The sequence below is a fragment of the Aythya ferina genome (genome assembly GCF_964211825.1).
Source record: "Aythya ferina genome assembly, chromosome: 2".
In the NCBI taxonomy this organism is placed as follows: domain Eukaryota; kingdom Metazoa; phylum Chordata; class Aves; order Anseriformes; family Anatidae; genus Aythya; species Aythya ferina.
In genome coordinates, this window is record NC_140297.1 from 61,009,759 (window position 1) to 61,025,942 (window position 16,184).

The following is a 16,184-nucleotide window of genomic DNA, read 5'->3' on the forward strand; positions in this document are numbered from 1 at the left end:
AAAGTATTTTAATATATGACAAGTAGAAAATGCTGAAATTTCATTTTGATTTTTCTTGAAGAAAAACATCAATTTCCATTTATTTATTTATTTATTTAACACTGAAATCTTTTATTTTTTTTTTTTTCCAAATTCTGCAGTTTCCTGTAAAAAAAAAAAAAAAAAGTTGACTGAAAAGTTCTTAGTGGCTCTGGAAACACTGTGTTCCTTCATTCTTCTGTGAGTCTTTTGAAGACTTTCCAAATCTTTTATGCAGATAACTGTGTCAGCCTGTGCAATACCGGATTTAGGGAAGGAGGAACAAAACTGTGAGCTTCTCCTCCTAAATTCTAAAATGGGAGATTATAAATTCATTAGAATTGCTCTGAAAAATATAGATTCAGCTGAAGATTCATTGATCTTGTTTATGGCAAAGCCATTTGCTGATTCTTCTGAAGTTTCTAGTGAAAATGAATCCACAGTTACATCCTTCAGTATTTCATATGTGGTACAGATTTAGACCGTTTTGCAGCAGGCTGAAGAAACTAAACTGTTCATATCAGCCTCTTGCCTATTTGAGGTGTGCTCCTTGGGGAGCACCCTTAGAAACCAAAGCAACAGCTTACCTGGAAAGAAATAGTCCACAAAGCAAAGCTGTCCCTGACATAATTTCTTCATGACATTGCACGTGAGTGAGAGGATTTTTTTATTGTTGTTCATTTATCATTTTGCTCATTGTTTGATTTGTTCTTTAGGTGTCACAATCTCTTGGATATAATTTACCAAAGCTAAGCAGTGTGTAAAAACTATTTAAACTTGCAGCAGTTTTGATTCTGTTTCAAATCAGAATGTCTGGACTGCTCTGCCACTGTCATTCAAAGCAGATTAGCACTTGGCATTTTTATGGCCTGACGTAGTGGGAGCCAGATAAAATACTGAGGCTAAAATGGCTTTACATGGGGAGCATGTGGTAGCACAGTAGATGTACATAACCAGAAATGATGTACTGTGACTTTCCACACTTATGCAAATGAAAACTATCTAAAATGGTGTACCAGTAGATCAGTACGTCCTTTAAAAAGCATCAGGTGACACTTCTGACCATGTCATAAAAAGTGTCAGCAATGGCAACATCTTCCAGTGTTAAAAATCAGACAATATCTGGGGAAAAAAATAATATTCTTGAGATATGGTAACTATTAGGAATTATACATCATGGTATTGGTCCCTGATGCAGAGGACTGACTCAGAGCCATGTTAAATATCCCCTTGTTGTCTAATTGTTGGTGAGGCAGCATTACCAACAGCATGCATGCAGTAAATCTAGCTGCTCTCTAAGAGAAATGGCAGCCAAGAATGTTAGCATTTTGCCATCTACTGTCCTCAATGAATCTCTCAAGGAAGTAGAAGTCCTGGTGACATATTCATTGCCTCAGGACGGTTGCTGACATAATGCGCAAGCAAATGTGTTTCATTTCTTTGTATAAATAACTCAATAGTGTTGTAGAGATGGATATGTCCAGGATCCCTTAAGAAAAACATCATTCACTTCTTTTTAAATGTTATGCTACAGAAAAAGTGATGCAGAAATTACAAAAGCTTGGTACAATGAAAATAAATGGTAACCTCTGTACAATATCCTCTATGAGTTTCCAGGGGATAAGAGTTTTGCTTTATGCTGTTCTGAAATCAAGGACATAGCATGTATCATCATTTTTTATCAGTATATATTTATTAGGATATATACATTTTTCAGTTATCCTGGACAGCAGCCAGCTGTAAATATTTAAGATCAGATTTTAATAACCTTATCACATGAATTTTAATAAGTTCTTAAATATGGCACTTGAGTCTGGTCCAGCCAGCTGGAGAATATTAGGCAGGATTCTGTAACCTTTATTCACACAGCATTCAGCTGTACTTGACCCAATGATTTCAACACTGTTAAGTGTTTGTCTGATATGAAGAACTGTGCAATGAAACATATATAGCCTGAATGGATCTTCTGGAAGCAAATGGAAAACTTCAGCCAATTTTGAGTCAGGTACTTTGTATGTTTCTTGGCAGTGAGGGGTTTGAATAACCATTGTACCTGATTATCTGTTTTGAATTATATTTTTAATAACTATGTTACCTTCCTTTCTGCCGAACTTAAGGACGTTTTCGACAACTGGAAGTACTTGACCACATCACTAATGCCCTCTCGTCTTTGCTGACGAATGTGAACACCCAACAGACCATGGCCCAGGACACTGGCAAGGTTGAGACTGACCTCCTGGGTGCTGCAAAGACCAGAGCTGTGGTCACACAAGCAAAGAGGAGAAGAATAGGCCAGCTCCTGAGACGGGCTTCTCGGCAGACAGCACTACTGAAACGGGGCTCGCTGGCACCTGGGGAAGTCCATCTGCCTGGCATGAAAGAGCAGCCTCACCCTTGTGCAGATACTGCTGAGAGGGGAACAATCCAGGTGGGATTTTCTGCACATGTTACCTTGGGCTCTTTGACCCAGAAGCAAACCTCCAGAGACAAAGGTTCCTTGGCATACGCAGTATCACAGTGTCCACCAGCTCTGCCAGGGAAAACCTGGGCTTCATCACATTTAGTGACTAAACAGCCCCACCTTTCTTCTGGATGTGAGGTGCCTGCCAAAGACAGGCCAAGAAGAGAGACACATTTGCTTCTGGCCCACACACTCAAAAAAGCAGCAGGCCTACACTGCAAGCCTCCAGACTCATTTGAAATGGAAGAGGTGAGGTAGATTTTTGCATATGGCATGCTAGCAATGTCTCCCTACCCGTATTTATTGTATAAGTTTGGATTCTTTTTTCAGGATGGAAGCTAGAGTAAATTACTTCAAACACCACGCTGTAGCATTATGGCAAAAAACAGTGGGATTTATAGTGCTCATTGGGGTTTTGATTATTTTAAATTGTCTTTGTGTTGGGATACTGTCAAAGAAGTTGGCACTGAAGTTACTGAGGTAGGATTCATTCAACCAGTATGATAGTGTAAGATGCCAATATGTTTTATGCAACGCTAGTTTTTTTGTGTGTCTGTGTGTGTTTTATAGAAGGAAGTTGCAGGAACACTAATACATATGGTAAAGGATATTTTTACAGATCCAGTCATTAACCATTTTTTTTTTCTTTTTTCCCTGTGTTCATGTTCTGGTGTGCTCTTTCAGAATGTTTCATCACAAAATTAGCCTTGGTTTTATAGCAGTGTTTGAAATATTTTATCACTCTGTAAGCTAAGCATCCTAAAAACAGACTAACTCAGAACAGCAGCTTGTTCTCATATCTTCTGTCTGCAAAGTCCAGGATGCACAGCTATCTATATGTTTTAGCAACAGTGGGTTGTCAGTGGGGTTCTGCATGAAGTAGCAGAGACCAGGATACTTGCCAGTCCCTTTCTTACACCTAGAATTGTGTCAGCAGCAGTTTTTCTGGCCACACAACTGCAGAAAAAAGGCTACAGTAGGACAATCTCCAATCATACAGACTCACTGGGATGCTGACAAGAATGCTCTTCCCTTTCCATCCACCCATCCACCCACCCACCCATCCACCCATTCATCTATCCTTTCCAGCCATCCTTCAAGAGTGAGGAAAAGGAAGGGGTCTTACAACTCAGTTGTAAGAAGCAAAGAAATAAGGAGAAATTAGACAGTTGCCCCCCTGAAAAATTAGGGAACTTGGGAAGGAAGGAAGGAAGGAAGGAAGGGAGGGAGGGAGGGAGGAACAGCAAAAAGCCTGAAAAGGTGGGAGGCATTAAAAAAGTTTTACAGTTCTGAAAGTATTGGAAAGGTCAGGTTAAGGTGGTGGCATTCTTCATGAAGAAAGGATATTTATCATTTCAAGTCCCTTCCAAGGGTATTTTTCTGTGAAAGGTTTGGTGCAGCCTTTATATCTGCAGAACTGATTCAAGAGTCAGAGCAAGGGCCTGATTATTAGCTTTGATAAGGAAGAAGGTTTCTCCCAGAGATCTCCAGCACAGCAAATTTATAGTCCCGAAGTAGCCCATATGTCTTCATAAAGTACTTATCATGCTGGACTTGCAGCTCTGTGACTAGTGGCTCATGCAAAAGTGAAGACATTGACAGGGCAGTGAATGCAGATGATAGTGTACTCCTTAGTTTGACGTCTAAGACAATTTTATGAATGTTATAAGTTCAAATTAGACTCGGTATGCATTGTTTAACTTCTGGGTATTCTCTACCACATCATTAAGAAAACTAAGGCTGTAAGAACCGTGTACTAGCTGAAAGCATTGGGCCACCTAGCTCATTAGTCTGACAATGGCCTGTAGCAGATGTCTAGGGAAGAGAATAAGAAACATGGGTATAGAGTGATTCTTCCCTTTCTGGCCTTTGACAAAAAGGGATTTAGAGATGTCTTGACCTGCAGACTGCATCTAACCCACACCTAGCATGCATGTGTATGCATTACTTTTGTGTAATGGATCCCTTTTTCCATAAGGATTTTTCTGAAGGAGGATTATGCAGTATCATGACATAATGTTCCCATTGATACCATGAAAAAGACAAATAGATCTTAATTCCTAGAGGAAAAAAAAAATAAATCTGACCTTACATACACTCTTTGGCAAGATTTTGCCTCCATATGGCTACATTTCTTTGGGTTTCTTCTACTAAGTCATGAATTTTTCTAGGGGGAAATTTTTTTCTGAGGCTGTTCAGACAAGATTGTTAGTGTATTTACAGGTTAGGAACATGTATGTATTGATTATCTGAGGAAGGCTAGGGAAGCTTCAGAGACTAGAGCCTACTTTATGTCAAGAACACACACACACACACAGAGACATATATATTTAAAGGAAACAACCAAAAAAAGAACCATCTGAAAGATTTAATGTTTTCACTTTGAAATGTCTAGATATTTTTAATTCCAACCCCCTCCCTGTCTCTGGCAATAATCATCACCATAGATAAGAATTTTTCCTCTTCATTTTCAGATTCAGAGCTTTGACGACGAAATTCCATGTGGAAATGCTCCTGACACCACTTCAGGTGAGTGTTAAGAAACAGACATTTTGCCAGATTTGTTTTTAAAGTGGTGTTCCCATGTAGTTGCTTCTAAAGCTTATAAGAATATGTTTTTCCACTCCGCTCCCATCACCTCTGGCATTGGATGCATTGTTCTAGACATACCAATCTAGCATGGCCAGTCAAGACCCGATAAATGACAGGACTGTAAAATGTACTCACCTTGTCAGTGAGACACGGAGCGTACACCTGAAAAGGGTACTTCATATGCACAGTTCTGAGGGTTTGGGGTCTCCACCTGATGCTTTAAGCAAACCACTCTACTTTTACCAGTGACACCAAAGCTTCACTCCCACTTGGGGACTCATTTGCCAGATCTGAATGACCCCATATCTGCCAGATCTCAGATCCTAGGATCTTAGGAGATAAGTCAACAGGGAGGTTGGAGTTAGCAGCTCTGCAACCATTCTGTATGCAGTTCAGCCAAGGCTATGCAACCAGGACATTCTGGTGGCAGCATGGCCTCTACTCCATCATCTGAATCTCCTTTATCACATAGACTGTCATCACATGAGCAGACATAGCATTGAATCATGTTAGGAAATAGTTGTTTGAGTAGTATATGAAAGGATTAAACACAAAGCTGTTAGACCAGATGTTATACTGTCATCTGGGGCAATATGAGCTTGGATCCTGAGAAGCATTTTCTGACAGGGGTGGTGGTACTGGAGAAGAAGGCTGTTCAGCCTCCAGAACAGAGAGCGTTTGGCCTTGCTCCCTAGTAACCCTTGCTAACCGGTGCTTAGAGCAGGACTATTACATTTTTTATTTTTATTTTTTTTATACTTGAAAAGGAATTTTGTATGAAAGAAGAAATAAATACCAAGAATCAGACAACAAGGGACAAAAGTGAAAGCCTGGTGAGCCCTCAACTTTTGAGGACTGTGTTATATCACTTTTGAAGAGCTGGCACAAATAATTAAGTAACCCAGCTTCATACACAGATATCTAAAAAAATTCAGATAGCCACTGGAGCTGATCATTCATGGATGCCATTGGCTGGAGCGACAGCTGGATGTACAGGAGTGAGCCTTTCGAAACCAGTGGCATAAGTCCCACTAACTTCAGATAGGCCAGCAATTTCATCAAAGTGTGTGGGGTTTTCTTGGTAATTGGTAGAGCTGAGTAAATATGATGGAGTATATCATGAATCCTTTGGATGACAGGGGGTTATTTTTTATTTTGAATACTTTTTGTTGTTGTTTTTTTTGTTGTTGTTGTCATTTGTTTGTTTTATAATAAATTGCATACCTATGGCACATCTTCTGGCAGGATTGTATGTCTTCAGTCTATCACTGCATGACTCCAACGAAGGGAGTTAATGTCAGGTCCTTGACGCAATTCAGGCTCAGTGATTTGTCACCTGAGTTACATGACGTTGTTTTTATTTTGTTTTCTGATGGGTGTCTTGATCTTTATGAACAAAGGCAAGCCCCATACCAGTGCTCATAGCAGTATCTGTGCAAAGAATAGCAGTTCCCCAGGACATGTGCAATGCAAAACACCATTTGGGCAAAAAATCATTGAGAAATGAACAAAAGAGAATGTGGACATATCCTGATGGGAAAAAAAATATAAATAAATAAATCAAAATGTGATATCATACTTACAAATGTTTTGTTTTTTTTTTTCCTTTCTTTGCCCAGATGTAAAAATGACTGTGCTATTTAATGATAGAGGCATTAGTTAAAGGATTTTGGAGATTAAATAGGTATATTAATCATGATGTAAAAAAAAAAAAAGATAACTGAGTAGTCTTTGAAGTCATAGGAATAAGCATGTACTTGGTAGTAATTGGTAGTAAAATTGGTAGTAAAAAGCAAAGAATGCAGAAAGTAATAATTTGTTTCTAATCCTGGTATGACTGTCCTCCAGTTAAGTGATCAATATATTATACAAGTAAACTGAACTTATGTATTATTTATGCCTTCAGAGCACCACAATACTATTTTAGACTTTTTTTTTAAAAACACTGGAATCTCTCTTCCTCTGTTGTTTTAGAGTTATTGATGCTTGGCCTAAATTTAAAGACCAATTTCAGTCTTTTTTTATGGGCTTTATTTCTATTCTCTCTCTTTTTTCCACTGCTCTTAAATGGCATTCGTACTCCATACCCATGGGATTCTTACTACAACTTCAATTTGCTGCATACCATGGAAGCAGTCTAAAAATTGCTAATTATGAATGCAGTATTGTTAGTAGTGAATAATACCTAGATCTTACAACAATTGCTACCAAATCAGCAGAATTTGTGTCAGATTGATAATCAGGGGTCCTCAAAGCAGGAGACAGTAGGGAACAAGGTCCAGGTTCCATTGGTAGCCTATGCAGGGAGAACCTCAGCTCCCAGGAGAGCATGTCTGAAATTAGATTTGGACTGTAAATCCATTGAGGCATAGACTGCCTCTTTTTCAAGGCTCATGCAGCGCCTGATACCATAGGGGGCCACTCGTATTTGGTTGTGGACTCTGTTGGAAAGGGTTATGAGAGCAGCGATGAAGATGGGAGAGCCTGGCAGGACCCTGCTGAAATGGGAACTCACCTGAGCAAAGAAGTGTGAGGTGCCCACTATGAGAAGAAATAGAGATAGATAGGAACAGACTGCTTTGCCTAAATGGAGCATATTAGAGCCGGGTGACTTATGGAAGTGCTTGTCCCAGTGGTATTGTCCCTTGGCTCTGTAGTCTGGCCTCAATTTTAGTCCAATTGCTTAATTTTCTACACTCCCCATGAAAGCCAATTCCCTGGCTGCTGTGTGTCTTCTTTATATTTCTCCATAATGTAGATTCTGGCTGTTTAACTGCAGTAGGCTTTATGATAAGGCTTTTTTTCCTTCTCTCTTGGCAGAACGCTGAGACTTAATTTTAAAAGACGCTCAAACCCCCCAAACATCTCTGAATGACTTACAGGGAAAGCAGAGTGTTTTCTAGCTCTGTTTTAAAAAATATTACAATCTTTTTTATTAGGCAATTTTATCATTGTTATAAATAAGTAATTGTACTGGGGAGAAGGGATAATCCTTATTTAATTAAATTCATCTATACTCCCAGGTTGGCAGCAACCAGACATATGTGAGACTAATACCCACAGCCTGCCTGTATGCATGTGCAATTAAAAATTCACTCTACAGTAGCACTGGCAGTTTAGTGTTGCTTTTGGCATTTACAAATTCTTTTATTTTGTGACTTTTTTTTTTACCATACACATATGCTGGAGCAGATGTTGCTTATTTGTTGTTTATTCAAATCTGTAGGCTCTGGCAGCTAACTCCATTGTTCTGTAATGAAGCTTTATTCACTGTCCTGTATTAGGATCCAGCAAATGCATGACAGGCAGAGTTAGCTCTCAGCAGGAACTACAGTTATTGTCCTTACTTATTGGCTGTTTATATTCTACAGCTCACAGTTGAGAAAGCTGGCTGGGCAGGGTAAGGGGTTGGGGATGCTGCGTGCAGAGGAAAATTACTTGACTACACTCACTGTATCTTTGCCCTGATGAGGTGCAGGCTTGCATGTAAACTCATCTGTTGCAGGGATTTCAAATTCAGCACTTGAAAAATAGAGCTGTTTTCCCCGTCCACCCCCTCTTCTGCCTTGTTCCACCCCCACCCCTGCTGCTCCTTCCTTTTTCAATTAGCCTGTGTAAAGCACTGGGTTTAACTAAAGGATGTTTCAGCGTTGTTCACCCCTGTTCACTCAGCACGTGCCTGAAAATTCATTAGCAGCCACATCTATTAGGGAGGTATCAGAAGCCAGTGTTACTTGGGGGTGCCTTGTAGGCACCTGCTCCCCCTTGCTTCTTATTTACTTCCCTCTCCCTCTGTGGGGATGGCCACATGCCCAAGAGGCAAGAATTCCTGTGTGGTGCTGACCCAGGCGGACGTGCTGCTCCCGGGTGCTCGAGTGCCAACAGAAAGGCATTAGCCTGCTGGAAAAGCCCTTGGTAGCCCAAGAGGCAATCAATCAGGGAAGTAACCACCTCCATCTGGCTCTCTGTGACATGGTAGCTCGCTACTGAAGCATTTGTGATTCATCTTGTCCCAACGAGTGGTGCCAGGGATCGCATACACCCAGTTTTTGCAGCAGCTGGGAACGTTCTAGCTTCCCCGCATGCTGAGCTAACGCGTTAGCTCCTGTGACTTATCAAGTGGCAATTCTTTCAATTATCACACCTTCACTCCTCCTACTCACCGGCTCCTCTTATGGTTTGGCACCATGGGAATATTCACAGAATGCAATTGGCATTTCTTGTAATTGACAGAGTGCCAAGAACGTGAATCCTGTTTGTTATCCATTATCCATTGTAATGTCTGTGTGCAATTGAAGGAGCAATGTCTTCTAAAGTGCAAGAAGAAAAGATGTGTATATTTCCTATGCTTTGAAGAGTATAGGATTTTCCAGGTACTTCTCTCTATTTTCAATGTAAAGAAGTGAACTGTTATTTAGAATTTCTTGTTTACTGTAGTGCCTGCATCATGTTGTTTTTCTTCACTTATAACAATAATTTTTAGTTTTAATAACAGAATAAAGAAAGGCAAAGAGACAGCCAAAGAGGTCGCTTGTTAAAGTGGCAGTCAAAATCTGGAACTTAAAAATTTCCTACAGCTACTCTTCTGTTGGTACTGCTTGATATTTATGTTTAGGTTTGCCATTAATGATCACATACAGTTTCCTCATATGGGGTCTCCTAAAACATGATGAGTAATAGATCCATAATACACTTCTATATGTTCATGAAGCAGTCATAGCACAGTTCATTTGAGTTAGCATCACAGATATTTTCACAGGAGAAAAAAATCTCCAGTCCTTTAAAAAATATTCACAAAGATCTCACTAACAAGAACACTCAGAGGGTCCTGCATTTTCTACAAAAAATAGTTTTGCTTTTATCAGCGTTATTTGTGGAATTTGCTCCTGGATATTAATCTTTATGCATCCTGAGGAGAAGTCCTGTTTGCAACAGCTTTATCTTCTGCAGGTGACCTGGCACAAAGGAGTCATCTGCTTTCTTTAGTTTCTTTGTGTTACTTTCATTTGTTTTATGATGGTGAAGTCTATATTTTTTTCCATCTTCTGCACATGAACCGTTTAAAGGCCTTCTAATTCTTTCCTATTTCTTTACATTAGAGACCTATAAGGGAGATTAAGAGGAAGCTGTGTCATTTTCATGCATTTTGTAGCCTGAAGACATCTTGAGGGGAAGTTGTGTGATCCCAGCAATAAGCAGAAACTGTCAGAAAGTAGAGGCTGAGAGAAAAGAGCAAAAGTGAAAGGCAAGGTTATAAAATTATGAGTTTTCAAACCTTCCTGTATCTTCTGCCAGTACAGAAACATCTTCAGTTGCCTGATCCCCTCAAAGAAGTCCTCTCAGAGAGGCAATTCTGTTGCTCTTGAGAATACACTGACTGCTTCACTTTGTCACGGTCTTTGACATGTGTCACTCATCAGCATATATCCAAGTTCAGCAATGGATATTAAGGTGAAAACCCAGCAGGTGGTGATGCCAGTCACTAGTACAAAAAATAGATGGGCAGCAAATAAAGGAAGTCTGACAGACTTCTGAAATGGTTGTTGGGAGGTCGTACCTCCTGCCGATGGTGCCAGGAGGCCAGTCTTCAGGTCAACGCAGCTGTCCCAGGAACACTGGGGCTTGTATGATTTTCAGTGAGTACATTCCTAAAAGTCACTGTGCATTTATAACATTTTGTTGCACATACGCATCATATTTTAGGTCCTGCTGCAGCAGTCTGATTCATCCTGGTGGGAAAGGATATGCGCACATCTCATACTTAAGGCAGATGGCCTAGTGAAAGTTATAAAACCTGCTGTTGTTTAAACCTTGAGGGGGGAGGGGAGGGGGTATAAAATACCTTAGGTAACCAAGAGAATAACCAAATAGTTTGAGGGATGGATTTAGATTAATAGCCATAGCCTTTTAAACAAGAAAACTTCTGAAATGAAATCCAGTTGTGCTAAAGTTGTGCTGAGGCCTTGAAAGAAGTCATTTTCTATTTTTTTCTTCTGCCTTTCCTTCCAACACCTTCAACAGAGCACAGCAGGGTCAGAGCCTTGCCAGACCACCGTGATGCTGCACTCATGGTGCCAGCTGAAAGAGTGACCATTGAACCTTAAACCTTGTTACAAAACTCGTAATTCCTGACACATATCCTGCTCAGGCTTCAAGCCAGGTTTGTGAGAACATACATTTCTGATGCTTTTCTGATGCTTCTATATTGCTTTGCCATGGCTTTTAAAAGAGGGGGTTGATTCCCCCTACTGTCAATGACCCTTTTGAGAGGGGGACATTGGTGTTACTGTGGGTATATTTTTGTGCTCTAGAAAAATCAGATTTCTTTCCAGATGAGAAACATGTTTCCTATTCCATAGATCTTCTACATACTTGTCATCTACTGACTGATACTTAGCATTTTTCCTCAGGAAAATATCACTGACACAGAGAGGCAGGCTTACTAAGCCTAACGCTCTTAGACCCCCTGAACGCAGTTTAATTGATATTACCATGGAAATAGAGCTACTGTAATTGGCTGTTGATCTCTACAAAGTAATGCCCAAAAGCCAGGCGTGTATTTTGACCTCCCAATTGCTTTGACCACTGCTGACCAGGCAGCAGTTGCTGAACCCTAGCAAGAACAAAGGGGCTTTTTGCTCATTTTTCTCAAAGGTCTTTGTAAGGTTTGCCAGAAGCCATCCGTCCTTTTGTGAGGTGCTCACGGTTGCAGGGAGCCCTACAAGGCTCACTGCAATTGCTTATTTTTTATTCATTATCTATGTGCAGCTGCTACTGGGAGAAGTTGTGATGTAACATGATCTACAGTGTAGGCTGATGACATTCAGCTCTACCTCTCATTTTCATCAGAAGCAGACACAACCATCACCCATCTCTCCCGACATTTGGCAGCAGCACGAATCTGAATTAATGACAGTTGGCTGAAGCTCAGTTGAAATAAGATGGAAGTAATACTGACTCTCAAGGAAAAGTAGGAGGAGGACCTGGCAAAGTTTGAAGCTGTTTCATCAGCTGAAGGAAGATAAAAGACCATTGTCAAAGTGACTGCAATTTCAGGTTTTGACTAGATTCATCACTACGCCTAACCTCCCAGACTGCAGAAACATCATTTATCACAGATAACTGCCTACAGTGTTCTCTCTTTCGCTGTCAAATTCAGCTCTTAGATTACTCATTTATACTTTTATCATTTCTAGGGCAGTGTGTTCTTGTGTAGGACAAGCAAGAAATGATCGGAAGCTCTGAGTGGCAGGCAAGGCAGACGCCTTACTCCCGAGTGTGGCAGCTTGCAGGGGTGTGTCTGCTGTTCTCTGTGACAGCCTGTGAGATTCCTGATGTCACTCTGTATAACCAAACCTGATGTGACCTTTGTCCCCAGATACTTTAAATACTCTAAAGGGGGTTTCCAGACTCAGGAACCAAATTGTACTTATCTACTTCTTAAAAGAGGTAAAGTCGGAAAATTCTGAATGGTGAAACCCTGCCACTGAAGTCCACAGACTGACCTCCTCTGGGGAGGCAAAGGAGAATTCACTAGTGCTAGGCAGGTAATTATATGATTTTCAGTAATGCAAAAGGTGGTGAGCACACTACTTCCTTTGTCTATATTCATCTATGATTTGGGTAGGAAGGAAAGGAAATAAAAAATGTTGTTTTTTGTTTTGTTTTGTTTTCTTCTCTTTAACAAGCAGCTTAACAGAATATTATCAGCTAATTCAATTCTTCTGCAAAGCTTCTTTCCACACATGAGCTATGGACAACCCATAATGTGAGCATGTGAAAGAGCCAGCCAACCCACCCACCAGCCCCAGGCATTTCACAATGGAGTATATTTATACCTGCTGTCACGGCGCTGACTGTAGGGTACAGCAGATGTACTGAAGCTAGTTTTAAATCAGTAAATATGTCCACCGGTTTTAAAGCACGTTAGTATGTGGCTTAGGTATCAGTGGTTGTCTAGCCACAGGATCAGGGAGCCAAGCGTGCCCTCTCACCCAACTTCTGTGACAGGTTTTGCAGCCTGGGCACAGCTCCAGGCTGCTGTGCTCTGCCTGCTGGCTGTGCTGTGCCATGAGTGTGCTAGACATAACCATCCTATATGCTGAATCCTAAGCCAAAAGCTTGGCTGGAACCTGGTGCAAAACTGCTTTTTCTTCAGGTGTTTTGTAGGACAAGAATTGAAGTTGAATGTGCTGATGGTAGACATAGAATTGCTATGCAGCTATTTCTGCCAGTGCAGTTTGCACCTTTAATGCTCCCTGACTTGGTTCCCTGAGGTGCTTGCGGCTAATATTTGGAGAGCATGTAGGTCAATCTCCTCCTAAAGGATTTGGGAGCGGTGCCTTGGGCAAGGAGTAGGAGCCTGCACAGGAGGACACAAAGCACCATGTGTGCACCCCCGGTCACAGGGTGCGGGAGCACGCCTGGAGCTGGGCATGTGCCTCCTGCTAATGATGGCCATGACATCCAGACCCCATGGATAAAAGAACTGCAGACTGAATGTAGAGATGAATCAAAATATCTGTGGCTTTCACATGACACACTCCCTCTGCTTTTCATCTCTCCCCTGGCCCTGTCTCACCACCTTGGGGTACAGCATATGTATACTCTTGGCCTACGGCAGTTCCTTGCAGTTTTGGGGCTGCAGGACCTTCCCCTCTTGTTCAGAATGAGTTTGGCTTCATCCCCATGGAAAGAGATGCATGCCTGAAGTCTTAAATATACCAGTGTTACCCATAATAATGGGGAGAAAATTATTGAAGATTGAATGAGAGCAGGGGGAATAGGGTTTTGAGAAGCATTAAGAAATTCCTCAGAGGAGCCAGATTGTGTTCATCTCTACCAGACACAGACCCTTTTGTGCCATTTGTACGCCGCTTATCATCACGGTGTGGCACAATTAATAACAGAAATTAACCTCACATAGAGTTTTGTTATTGTGTTTAATGTATTTTCACCCAGTCGCACTGTGTTAGATGTTTGCCATGGAATTCCCCTTCAATTTTTTACTTCAGAGGGACCAAGGGACAGACATTTAGCTATGCTTGGTTTTGAATAAGAATAGATATCTTTGCTGCATCTGATGCATTTTGGGGTGTATAATTTGCTTTCATATAATATGACTATTCTAATAAGATGGTTTATCTTATTTCTGTTACAATGTCATTGAAAAATTAAATCTGCAAAGGATGTCGTTAAAAACTGTGGTTTATGTTGGCCTTTGGAAACAAAATTTGTGGTTTATGTGCTGCTGCCATCTGGTGATTGTTTTCCTGAAATGCTGCACAAAACAGATGTAGCTGTATAGAGAGGGATCAGTCCCGCAGCACCATTATAGTTAGTGTTTCTATACTGATGTCTCTTACATGCAAGACAGTTGTAGAGCTGTGTATTATGCTTGGCTAGAAAACAAATGATATAAATAAACCTTCTTAACTTAGTTCACTTGTTCATCATCCTTTCTGCAATGTGGAAAGTGAATTGGTGTTATAGAAGTTATACAGGAATATTTAAAAAAAAAAAAAAAAGAAAAAAAGGATTAAGAAAAGACTTTCTCCTGCATTTCAGGCACTAAGTAAAATGTTTATGTCCATAGTCAACAGCCAATAATCAATACAGTTGCCTGTGAGGGAGCTACCTCCAAGTAGGGAAAGACAGCATGGTTTTGCCACATACATGGGAACCGATATGAACAGCAACATTTCTTTCCCTAAAATGCTGAAAACTGTACAAAATAATTTCTTCTGGTGCAACAAGGTTTAATGGGCTTCAGAAAATCTACTGTTCTGGGTAACAATGCCAAAAAAATGGTTCTTTGTGACTTATGTGAAATATATATTTTCAGTGGAGTTTTATTAGTCCTTATTGGCCATATAATAGAGTGTGAGACCTAAAATCAGCAGTGCCAGTCCTCTCTGAGTAGCAAGAGAGGGGAGTAAGCTGCAGCAACTCTCCCATCACAAGACAGGACCATCTGTAACTGCCATGCAGTTGATATATTCCTCTAACACACAGCCAGCTCTTACTGCAACATGCTTTTTTGTAATGTTATGGGCAGGACAGTGCTGTTAAGGGTAACGTACAGACCTACAATTCCCAGAGCAGGAGGGATAATATGTCCAAATGGGAAGGATATTTGTAGGTACCCAAAATAAACCCATTTCTGTTTTGAAAGTATTGTTCAAAAACGTATTTCTGAAACAGTTTTTGTCCTATAAGACAGAAACCATTCATTTTTATCTATTTATTATTATTTATTTATTTATTGCAATATTTTGGAGAATCAGAGCCTTCACATCTTTTACCTGCTTCTGCTAGAGCTGTAGAGCTGTGCAGCTTTGGTGCCTTTGGTATTTGATGCCTGTTTTTGAGAAGCAAAACACAGAACATAAGAAAACCTCTATTCAGTTCTGGCACTTCCATGGACGTGGTGTGACTTTCATTCATTCCACCTCTTACTTCAGTGGTACTTCCATTCAACTGTTGTTGAATTAAACTATTGTTGAATTGAAGTGTTTTGTCAAGCCCCAATCAACAAGGTATTTATGTGTGCACTAAACTCTGGGTGTGGGAACATTATGCATAGATTTAAGCCCAAATCTAGTTTTCTTGCTGAATTTAACATGAGTGTTTAAGTTGTAATGATGCTAGTGCCTTAAGCATTTCACGTGAGAGATTGCATACTGTCTTTGCTTGTATAGCTAAGTGAAAAACTTAGACTAAGCCTTTCAGGCTTCTCTTACTTTCATGATATCTGACTACATTGTGGTGCCTCTGCATTGTTTAGTCCCATGTATATAACAGATAGTTTTAGAAATGCCTAACTACATCAAGGTCCTTCAACATTTAAATAACTACAGGGAAAAAAAAAAAAAAAAAAGGCATTGCTAGGCTGCAATTGGCTGTTCTGTTATTTCCTATGACAGGATGAGTAGTCCAGATTTTAATTTGTGAATTTAAAATTCAAATTTGCACAAATGCTCTTGCCTTTGAAATTTTTGTGCCTGTGCTTCCCCAAATACTCAAATGAGGTAGAAAACAAACACTGGAGTGCACTGACCCATGTTAATGTGATTCACTAGACATACAAAAAATATAGTATGATTTATAAGCA

General features: G+C 40.3%; 1 protein-coding gene across 4 annotated transcripts in view; it reads left to right on the forward strand.

The window, feature by feature from the left end:
- ITPRID1 (ITPR interacting domain containing 1) overlaps positions 1-16,184 on the forward strand; it is a 76,291-nt gene that overhangs the window by 47,895 nt on the left and 12,212 nt on the right. For 3 of the 4 annotated variants that reach the window (XM_084507527.1, XM_084507528.1, XM_084507529.1), the window contains 2 exons: positions 2,136-2,728; positions 4,954-5,008. In XM_084507527.1, coding sequence (XP_084363653.1) covers positions 2,136-2,728; positions 4,954-5,008 — 648 coding nt within the window. The remainder of the gene's footprint in view (positions 1-2,135; positions 2,729-4,953; positions 5,009-16,184) is intronic. The other variant, XM_084507530.1, reaches the window with a different exon arrangement.